Genomic DNA, 12128 nt, shown 5'->3' on the forward strand with positions numbered 1-12128 from the left:
GATTCGTAATCAAAATTTGTCTCCCATATGTTTATGAAGGAATATTGTACCTCCATAACTTCAGTGCAATTGTGGTTTCTTTTATCAACCTTAGTCAAGTAATATAGAATTGACACATCATCATTCTTATATTAATTTACTGCTGAATCCAAAAGTATCTGTTTTTTTTGCTGAATTTTTAAATGAAATTTATAGCTAAATATTTCAGTCTAAATTTGGAAACTGTCAAATCTTTATAATTAATAGATTGGATATGATATTCAGGATCATAATTTCATTTTGATGATAACCAAAATTAAGGCTAGTTAAATATAATACCCATAAATTTAGTTTTCCATCTGCTGGATTATGTGAAGATGAATATTTAAGATGGTAACTAAATTCATCCAATTAAAAATTAAATTTTTCTATCTTTTTATTAAAAATGTAAAATTACATTTTTTTACAATCACAATATTTCCAGTATGATTACAGTTATACGATAGCATTTTTACATAAACATAAACCATCTAAATGAAAAATTTACACATCTTGATTTGATTTTTAGCCAACTAAAATATAATACCCATAAATGGAGTTTTCTATCTGCTTGACTAAGTCCAGATGGAAATTGAAAATAATCGTCTTGTTGAATTCGGTGGCAAGAATACCAAACCTTGGTTATCAATAACACATACACCGACTTCAGTGTATTACTCCAGGGTAGATTGAATAACTAGTATTTACGTTTTAGTTATCAAATGCACACTTCTTCAAATACTGATAATTTTAATATAATCCAGATCAACACAATAAAACTACCGAATCATATTTTGGCGGTAATTATTGTTTATCTTTCAGAAAGAAATCATGAATAATACGCTAAGATTTCCTATATAAAGGTTACAATTATGTTTCAAAATATCAAAATATTAAATAATGATCCATTTCCCAACATTTCAGAAATCTGTAAGGCATTTTAATCATCAAGTGAAAACAGTCAATCAATTTGCCTTTAGATGGAAGCTAATTTCAAAGGTTCGCCTGACTGCCAACAGATGTCCTCAGCTGTTCATAAATAACAAAAATGAATGGAAAATTTCTCTGTGAAGAATGGAATGTTAAGGGACCCACGTGGTCGCCCGAAGCAATAGGTAGTTAGTTATAAGGACACAATTAAAGGGGCTCTATTAATTGCGAGCAGTTTTATGCAAGATTCAGAGGATCCAAATGAACAGACTGCTAATAAAGAGGATTTTCTGTAGTTGTCAAGATTCTAAAAATATTAATCAATGGATTAAGCACCGGCTATAATTACCCATTAGGTTGTTTATAAAGTTATAAGTTTATATATTTCTAATCGAGTCAGTAATATGGGTTACGTTTATATGTTAACAAATGTTATGCATTTCCTATGCATTCATCATTTTCCTCATCCATTATGATTAAAAAGGTAAAACTATCGAATGAAGCAGAAAGAACTAATCACTGAGAGGGTAGTTAACGAGAGGATGGGAATCCAACAATTATATTCACAAATAAATGAAGATTTATCTAAATGATAACTTTCAAGATTTGATTAATTAAAAAATGGAATCCATGAAATACAAATTGCTAAATTTAGAACACCAACCTTCCTTGGAACATTCTTGAATAGTTAAACGGAAATTTATTACAAAATTTAGAAAAAGAAATTTTTTTTTTTCTTTTTATTAAAAAGTTAAATTACATATTCTTTACAATTACATTATTTACAGTATAAACATATTTAATTGCATTTTTCTATAAACAAACCCATCTAATTTAACAATTTACAACATCACACATCTTGATTTTAATTTTCAGTCACTCAAAAACAATAATTTATATACTTTTTGGTGAACATTTTATTCATTCTTTCTTTATAGATATTTTTCAGAAGCCACCGATCATATTGAAATTTACTCTTAAGAAAGGCATCTGTTTCCTCTTTCGTATATCGTTTCTTCTTACTTACCCAAACAGCATATAAATAACCTATTATCAATACAGTGGCGCTATTATAATCCTTTTTCGTCCTATATTTGTAATTGAACATTAATGTGTTTAAAAAATTGTCCCTGTTTATGTCACAAGTATGAAATAATACATTTTTGACATACATCAATATTGTCTGGATGTGCCTGCAAAAGTAAAATATATGCAAACTATATTCAACATCATCGCAATGATCACATTTATCACTCTCTCTGATATTTAACATTTTCAGACGATTATTTGTCGCCAAAGTTTCATGAGCGTATTTAAAGGCAAACTCTCTCTCCATGATGCCAATGAAAGGTTTGTTTATGCTGTCCCATACCATTTTCCAGTCCAAAAATGGATAACTCCCTTCAATTTTTGGGACAATCTCTGGCCTTATGAAATTATAACAATCTTTAGAACTTAAGTTAGGAAATTTTGCATGGTGATAAACTTTTCTGATTACATTAATTGCAACTGAATAAAATGATGTTGACACAAATGAAACCTCATTTATTTCCTTCAAGTCCAACAAAAAACTAATTCTCATCTTGCAATAGAAATTACTTAAACCAATATCCTTTCTAATATCATTTAGAGCTGTCGAACTAAAAATCGCCAAGGACTTAAAATAAACATTTATAATACCCAATCCACCTTTCTCTTTCGACAAACAAAGAGTATCTCTACCAACAGGATGGTAAGTTCCCTGCCATATATATCGGAATACATGCATATTTATTTGAGCAATGTACTTTTTCAAAGGAGGCAAAGTGTGTGATATATACCAAACTTTGGACAAAACTAGTGAATTAACAATAATAGCTCTTTGGAAAATAGATAATTGTCTTTGACTTAGCATATCTATGGATATTTTAATATTTTGAGTAAGGCGAGACCAATTTTCTTCACATGTAACCTCAAAATCACTATAATAAATTATACCAAGAATTTTGATACTTTCAACAGTTTTCAACCAACTGATAGGCCAAATTTTTCGGTTTTCCCATTTCCCAAACCCAATTATACTAGTTTTGTCCTTGTTTAGCTGTGCACCTGTCGCAAGTTCAAACCATTGTACTTCTTTATAACACTCTCTAACTGAATCATCAGTTGACAAGATCACGGATGAGTCATCTGCATAACCTTGCAGGCATATATTTACATTGTTTGGAAGGGTAGGCCCTATTATCTTGTTATTGCTCTTTATTGCTCTATACAAAGGTTCTTGAAATATACAATATAACAGCATTGACATAGGGCAGCCTTGTCTTACTGACCTCTTAATACAAAAAGTTGAACTCATAAACCCATTTACCAAGATACTACTTACACAATCTTTGTACAGTATTCTAACTAGAGCCACAAATTCATCTGGTAAACCAAATTTCTTCATCACTTTAAAAACAAAATCCATATTAACTCTATCAAAAGCCTTAGACCAGTCTAAGCTTAGAATTGCTAAGTCTTCACTCTTTTGTTTTGTATGAAAAATTACATCTCGAATCGTATTATTACAATTCACAATCGACCTTTCCTTCACTGCACAATATTGTTCTGGGGAGATAATCTTCCCAATAACACATCTCAATCTGTTTGCTAAAACCTTAGCAAAGATTTTATAGTCAACATTCAAAAGGGATATAGGTCTCCAGTTCTCCACCAAAGACAAATCTCCCATTTTAGCTAATGATTTTATTACACCCAAATTTTGACTATCTGACATATATTTCTCAGTCACAATGGATTTGAACACTTCCATAACGTCAGACTTTATTAAAGACCAAAACTTTTTGTAGAATTCTATAGGAAGTCCATCATACCCTGGTGATCTTCCTTTACACATACTCTTGATAGCATCAAAAACCTCAATTTCCTCTAATTCTCTACTTAAAAAACTTACATCTTCCTGGTTTAGGACAGAATGGCATAGGTTAAGAAAATAATCTTGACTTTTTACCTGACCAGTTACCTTACTAAACAATTTTTCAAAGTGCTCCTTTATAAAAACCGAAATTCCCTCTGTGCTTCCTACAATGGAACCATCTGCTTGTTTTATGTTAGTAATGCGTGTATGATTTTTCTTTTTCTCAGCACCAAGTAGATGTGCAGATATTTTTTCCCCAGTTGTACGATCATTTAGTTTGGCTCTTATCTTTATACCCTCTAATATTTCATTCTGGATGTCACAAATCCTAGTCTTGAGAATCTTAATATTTTCATAATTTACACTAGTTTTATAGTTAATATCATAAAGTTGACGCAATCTTGTTTGTAATAAGTTCAGCAATCCATACTTTTCTTGAGAAAATTTTTTACATAATTTGACAAAGAATTTTTTACATTGTGATTTTGCCCAGTCCCACCATAAGAGTATGTTATCAAATGTACCCTTTTTCTGCTTTATAAACTGCCATACATGTAAAAAATTTTCTTCAATTTCATCAGAATCTAAAACTTTAACATTCAACTTCCAATACCCTGTGCCAATTTTTTGTGTGTTTATGTTTAATTTCAAAACAACCATACTATGATCTGAAAAACTTATTGGAATGGTGTCTACAGATGTTATATTATCAAATAATTTTACCGTATAAATCCTGTCTATTCTGGATCCATAGTTTTCCCGTATATAAGTGTATTCTAATATCCTGTTTGTGAATTTGTAATTATCTCTCAGAGCAAGGTTTTTCACGAGAGTACTCATAGACTTAGACAGTAAAGCTTTGTTATTATTACTGCAATCTCTTGTGCATGTTATACAGTTGAAATCACCTCCAAAAATAAGATAATCAATATTATGTCGCAGGTAATACAATATTTCATTCCTGAAAAAGTCTTCCCTTTCAGCAAATTTACTGGCACCAGATGGAGCATACACATTTATAATAGGTATAATGCAGTTATTGTAACATACCCTTACACCAGCAATTCTACCGTTAGTATCCATCTCCTTGGTTAAAAGTTTAACATTTGTTTGATTATTTATACAAATCATTGTACCTCCTTTTAAATTGATTGATGGATTGAACACTATACACATAAAATTAGTGAGATAACTCAACCCTGAAATATCTTTTACGTTATGTTCTTGAATCAACAGAATATCAATTTTATAGTACATGATAAGGGACACAACTTTCATTTGTTTAATTACCTCATTTAAGCCATTAATATTTAAAGTGGCAACAGAAAGAGCCATTACAACAACGAACACTGAAACAATTACTTTTTCTTTTTCTTTGACAACCTATCTTTTCCATTCATTTTTTCTTCCTTCCTTTTTTCTTTATTGGATTTTCCTCTAATTAACTTTAATTTACCTACAGTATCTAAATCTATGTTCCACTGGCCTTTTGGCATCACGTCTGAACCTTTATCATCATTTTTCAAATCGTCTTCAATATCACTGACTTTATTTACCTCTATATCCATGTCACGTTCTTCAGTAGCACCATCCACTGATTCATCATCCCTATGCACTGAAACCGCTATATTGATTTCCTTAAGATTTCCCGGTTCTTCATTTACATCATCTTCAACGGGAAAGAGACTTTCAACTGTGTAAGGAATACGAGGTTCATCTTGTGATGGAAGCCCCTTATCCTCAGTTATTTCGGTAACTTGAGAAGCTCCTTCAGGTGCACTTTTTATTGCAAAGATGTCACTATCACTGTCGGTATCTGTTAAATTATCACCATTACCTGGAACATGACCCCCCAGGTCACATGATCGACCTTCTATTTCGACTGAGTGTTGATGAACAGCAACATCATCAACATTCTTGGATGAGGGAATGGTCACTAGTTGTTCTCCTACTGCTTCGCATAAGTCGCCTATCTGGTCCTCTCCGTGGTTGCTGGATTCTTCTTTATCATTTTCAATACTCTTTCCATCACATGGTTGCTCCACATTTGCTTCATTACCTGTTGCCAGTTGAACATCAGGAGTACCATCTTCTTCCGATATCCGACCCTTATCAGAATCCTTGCCGGGCATTGCTGGGAAATCATTCAAATTGAAAATATTTAACTTAGGCTCACTATCCATATTACAGTTAACTGCCATATGAGAGTCTCTTCTGCACTTGTAACACGTCTTTTTCTGACCATTATATAAAAACACAACATTATAACCACAAATATTTATGGAGGATGGGATATTTTTCTTTATTTCCATTTTCACAGTGCGTGTTCCATTTTCTAGACCATTTGCTCTCCCATGAGAAAAGGTATTATGTCTGAGATGAAGAACTTTCCCATACTGTTCGAGGACACTAATTAAAAGGGAGTCTTCTATATCAAAGTGTGCATAACGTATTGATACATAGGTATATACACTACTCAAATTTACTACAAGGGCCTTTTCACCATTACCGAAATGAATCACTTTGTCTTCGTACTCTCGTATAAAGACATCAAAAACCTTCTCCTCAATAAATTTCACAGCCACTCTGTTATTTGGTATGTTCTGAAACCCTCGTATGTCTTTTTCACTTATTTTTAACTTATTAAATATGACATCACATGCCGACTCATAATTAGGGGAACACGAAAATTTTAAACCAACTGTAGTCTTTGGTTTAAGTCTCGCAGCCATTGGAAAGTTGTTGGCCATCGTAGCTGGTAGAAAACGCTCCGTTTTCTATGATGACGTCATATCGCCTCAGGCGACATGAAACCTCCGGCTTGGCGATTCCTTGGAGGTGTATCGAGGCAAACTACGTCTAATAATATAAACTATGACAGAAACTAGTTCACTTGAACACTAATTAGTTCACTGGCATCTTACTCACAAGTTGTAGTCCAAATTCATAAGAAAACCCTCGGAAAACCGACTCAAAATCACAAAATGAGCAGAGCGTTCCAAATAGCGTTTGTAAACAAACAGAGCTTCTTCTTCTCTGCGAAAAAGAAATTGAGGATTTTTTTTTTCAACTTTTTATTTTCATATTAAAGCTGTAGCCATGAATATTTTCTTTATTTCCTTAAAAAAAACGGAACAAATAACTATCACTAAGAGAAACATATATCAAAACGATACAAAGTCTATTGATATGTGCATCATAAAGGTACAAGAGTGTGTCTCCATCCACATAAAAGTCTTAATTTGATAGACGATATGGCACATATGTAAGTAGGGTTACTGAGATTGACAGATTAATGTAAATGATTATGTTAAATTTAATGAATGTCTGCACTTCCATATGTAACATTATTCTAAAGATTTGTCAAGCATAAACCTTTCTAAGTGATATCGGATTTTACGATAGAAGAAGTGTAGTGGTCAGGGTATATATGAACACAGATGTAAATGCATATATACTATACATTGTTGTGCGTATGTGCGTATTTGTGCATATATTATGTAGGAGTTTTTCCTCTTGATCTTTTAATAAGGTGCAGTTCACGGGGTATAATGAGGTGAACCGAGGCTTACCAGGAGAATATGTGGACATCAATCTCTGGAATAATATGGAAAGACTTCCCTCGGCTATATTTTTATTTTTTATATGTCGCTCATGAATGACGGAGGCAAGGGACAGTAACAATGATGTAGCAGGACAATAGCCTAGAGACTGACCTTATATACATATGATCAGCGCCATAGGCCCCTCTTCACACAAGCTAAGACCAGGGCGTGCAAAATACAGTGAGAATGCCCTTGCATGACAATGGCCTAGAGACTGACTTTATATACACATGATCAGCACTCAAGCCCCTTCTCTACCCAAGCTAGGACCAGGGAGGACCAGGTGATGGCTGCTGATGACTCAGCAAGTAAACCTATAGGGTTCCCAAAAACCCCAAATCCTTACCTCACAAAAACTGGTGATGTTCAGACACTACAAGAAATTATAGAGCTTGAGCGAGACTCGAACCCTAATCCGACATCTCACGAGACAGGGACGTTTCCAATAGGCCACCACACGCTGGAAAAACTGTTCTGCTTTACTATACAACGAATATTTGCTCCATAGCCTCCCTCTCTATTGCGTTCGTAGGTCCTCAGTGTGAATTATTGCTACCCATACCGGACTCATAAGGTCTGTTGCTAGTGATCAGATTCGTCTGTCCTTTACTATTGGTCACCCAATCAAGAAATGTCTATTTTAGAATCACTTAGCTTCAATGCACAAGACATCGGTGGTATGCTGAACATATTTATGCATGAGTTGTACAAGCGGTTACCCATCCAAGACCTAACCAATTAGTTTCAACATCAGGGATCGGAATATATTCTGACTATTTCCTATAGTATACAATTGATATATGTTTGAAGATAAGTCCAATTTAACTAAAAGGACAGTTCCCTAGACGATGCTAATTTCAATCTATAAAGGGATATAACAGTTAATTTTAATTAAATATATACAAAAACAACATGAACTAATGCAGCCGTTTCTAGTCCACTACAGGACAAAGGCCTCAGATGTGTCAATCCATGCCTAGGGTTAGGCCAGTTTTCATCACCTTGTTGGCCAGCGCGGATTTGTGAGGGTGGGAGACTTTCATCTGATGGCTCACAGCAAACCAACCTAGTATGGGTATCCCTGACTAGCACAGCTTTGCTGATCATAGCGACATACAAACCCTTTCACCACATTAAGGTAATACCTTTCAGAAAGGGATAACATTATTTAGAATTAAATCCCCTTAGACTCATTCCAACATAGAAAAATGAATCCAATCGTTTGCAAAGATAGATTACATGAACTCTTCCATTAGACATGATTGATATCAAGGTATATGGATTAAAAAAAAAACCATTTTGAATTCGTCAGTTTTACCCTTCCATCATCCTTTCCACGGGTGGAATTGGTGATTTCATCACCAGGTTTGTTTAGTGGCAACAAAATCACTCGGAATTGAATGTATTCCAGTTTTATCAGCGTTTATGTTCCAGGTTCAGGAACTGGAAAGATTGACTCGGCGCCGAAATGTAAACTGTCGTGCAGGGAATGGGTTACTGCAATTGTAGGGTTTTTTAAAAGTGTTCGAAAAGCGGAAAGAAAATATGAATGGATTTTGATTTATGAAGTTTTATGGATTCTTATATCTAAAATGGTTGCTGGTGATTGTTGTAGATTAAGTAGAATTCTTTAAGGACTAAGTTCTGTAGATTCTAATATTTCAAATGGCTGTTGAAATTTGTGAAAAAGTAGACTGTATATCAAGTTGAATTTCATAAGGACTATGTTCTGTAGATTCTTATAATATTTCAAATGGGTCTTGATAATTGTAAAAAGTAGAGATCCTTTACGGACAAGTAACAATGGTATTTACTCTCTCTCTCTCTCTCTCTCTCTCTCTCTCTCTCTCTCTCTCTCTCTCTCTCTCTCTCTCTCTCTCAAGCTCTTGGGCAGGATCTGTTGTTCTAAGCTAGCGGTATTTTCATATTTATTTCAGAAGAAAGTCTTCTGAAAAGCTATATAACTTTTATAAGGACATCTTCGCTTTTGTGGTTTTAAATGAGTTTCCTTTTATTCTTTATTTATAATTTATAGTAACAATGACCTTCGATGTCAGGATGCCAGATAACTCAAAATCAATCTCTCTCTCTCTCTCTCTCTCTCTCTCTCTCTCTCTCTCTCTCTCTCTCTCTCTCTCTCTCTCTCTCTCTCTCTCTATTAAAAATAATTTGTAAAAACATTACCGAAATAAGAGATCATGAAAACGAATGATACCTTTAAACTACCTTAGATTAATTTTATCCTTTTGAGAGAAATAAAAGCAAATGCATTTCCCTTTCTCATTCGAGGTCTGTTACTGTTCTTAAAATGTTTTATATTTCCTTGTTTCCTTTACTCACTGGGCTATTTTCCCTGTTGGGGCCCCTGGGCTTATAGCATTCTGCTTTTCCAACTAGGGTTGTAGCTTAGCAATTAATAATAATAATAATAATAATAATAATAATAATAATAATAATATAATTACTGTCATGAAGGAAACAAAGTTTCATCTGATTTATGAAGACATTTACATACTTCTATACAAAAACCTTTTTATAATTCTTAAAATGATAAGGACTGTATTTACTGCACGAACGATCGTAAAGTCATAAACAACTTGAGTAATTACAATTTGCTTATCATTGAGATTTAACGTTATTATTCTTTCACAGGAAATGAAGGATTCACAAGCATGAAATAGGGTATTTTTCATCCTAAAACCTTAATGGATGACACAGGTTGCATTAGAATACGATAGCGAATAACCTCTTTAACTACCAAGAGAGATTAGTTCATCAAACTTTCAACTGGTCTCCACAAGGCACTAGTAGAGTTGGAAGACCCAGGCCTACATGGCTGAGAACTATGAAGTGTAGAGTGGGAGTTGATGAAGGGCGAAGTATTGATTTAAAAGCTCAAGATTTAGACGACTAGCGAAATCTAACCGAGACCTTTTGCGTCAATAGGCCTAAGATGAGCTGATGATAATGATGATCATGATGACGAGTCATTATACACTTCATTTAATTTTCTTGGTATTAGGTTTATAATATAGTCGATTAAAAAAAAAGATTTTTATGATAAAAGAAATTCGTTCTCTATCTCAAAAACTGATTTAAAACATTAAATTTGAAAGAACTCGTTAATCATGTCTTGTTAACCACCGGTGGCCTAAGGCGGCCTACGTAGGTTCCCTGACAACTTCTTCCTTCGAAGAGGAGTTTTCAATTATTATCCGCAAAAGGGGACAACTAATGCCATCTATTGGAGAAACGGTATTATTGGGCGATATTAAAAAAAAAAATATAGGGTTATTCTTTTTAACTGGAAATAATGTCTTTTACAATTTCAAGAAACATGTAATCTTCACTATATATATATATATATATATATATATATATATATATATATATATATATATATATATATATATATATATACAGTATATATATATATATATGTGGCCGCGGGGGCATATAAAAATTAGAATAGCGCCAACGTTATCCCTGTGTGTCGTAAGAGGCGACTAAAAGGGACGGGACAAGGGGGCTGGGAACCCCCTCTCCTGTATAAAAATCCTGCGAGACAAAGACAAAGAGATGGAGCTGGGGGGGAGAGTGACTGCTCCCCGCACTCTAGTTTTGGGGTGTTTGAATGTGCGTGGATGTAGTACGATAGAGAGTAAAAGATGTGAGATTGGAAGTATGTTTAGAAGTAGGAGGATGGATGTATTGGCCTTGTGTGAGACAAAGATGAAAGGAAAGGGTGAAGTGATGTTTGGTGAAATGTCTGGTAGAGTGTCTGGGATTGAAAGGGGAAGAGCGAGAGAGGGTGTGGCGTTATTGCTGAGTGAATGGATGACAGGTAAAGTAGTGGAATGGAAGGAGATATCATCTAGGTTAATGTGGGTAAGGGTTAGGTTGGGTAGGGAATGTTGGGGGTTTGTCAGTGCGTATGGGCCAGGTAGTGAGAAAAGTGAAGAAGAGCGGAATGAGTTCTGGAATGAATTAACTAGGTGTGTAGAAGGACTGGGTAGAAGGAATTATGTAGTTGTCATGGGTGACTTAAATGCTAGAGTGGGCGCTGGAGAGGTAGAAGGTGTCATTGGGAAGTATGGCGTACCAGGTGAAAATGAGAGTGGTGAGAGATTGGTAGATATGTGTGTTGAACAAGAGATGGTAATAAGTGCTGGCTTTTTTAAAAAGAAAGATAAAAATAAGTATACATGGGTAAGAGTGGCAAATGGAAGAGTAGTAGAAAGGGCATTAATGGATTATGTGTTGATAACTAAAAGAATGTTTGGAAGATTGAAAGACGTGCACGTGTTTAGGGGTATGGCTAACGGTATGTCTGATCATTTTTTGGTGGAAGGAAAATTAGTTGTAGCAAAAGAGTGGGGGAATAGAGTAGGTGGATGTAAAAGGGAGCTAGTGAGGGTTGAAGAGCTAATAAAACCGGGGGTAAAAAGTAAATATCAGGAAAGGTTGAAAATGGCATATGACGAGGTGAGAGTAAGAGAAACTGGTAATTTAGAGGAGGAGTGGAAGTTAGCAAAAGAAAATTTTGTTGGGATTGCAAGTGATGTATGTGGCAAGAAGGTTGTTGGAGGCCGCATGAGGAAGGGCAGTGAATGGTGGAATGAAGGAGTGAAGGTAAAAGTGGAAGAGAAAAAGAGGGCTTTTGAAGAATGGCTGCA

The 12128-nt window shown here is 34.4% G+C and overlaps 1 protein-coding gene across 1 annotated transcript; it reads right to left on the reverse strand.

Moving 5' to 3' along the window:
• Positions 1 to 4038: 4038 nt before the first annotated feature.
• LOC137632976 (uncharacterized) lies at positions 4039 to 5979 on the reverse strand. The gene has a single exon (XM_068365114.1). It carries the CDS (start codon positions 5977 to 5979, stop codon positions 5206 to 5208), a length of 774 nt encoding a protein of 257 aa, XP_068221215.1. The 3' UTR covers positions 4039 to 5205.
• Between the last annotated feature and the right edge of the window lie 6149 nt (positions 5980 to 12128).

Source organism: Palaemon carinicauda, chromosome 42, assembly GCF_036898095.1.
Source record: "Palaemon carinicauda isolate YSFRI2023 chromosome 42, ASM3689809v2, whole genome shotgun sequence".
NCBI lineage: Eukaryota > Metazoa > Arthropoda > Malacostraca > Decapoda > Palaemonidae > Palaemon > Palaemon carinicauda.

Bases quoted from the DNA above. Each gene is read 5' to 3' on its own strand.
- LOC137632976 (XM_068365114.1), bottom strand. From the start codon at position 5,979: ATGCCCGGCAAGGATTCTGATAAGGGTCGGATATCGGAAGAAGATGGT.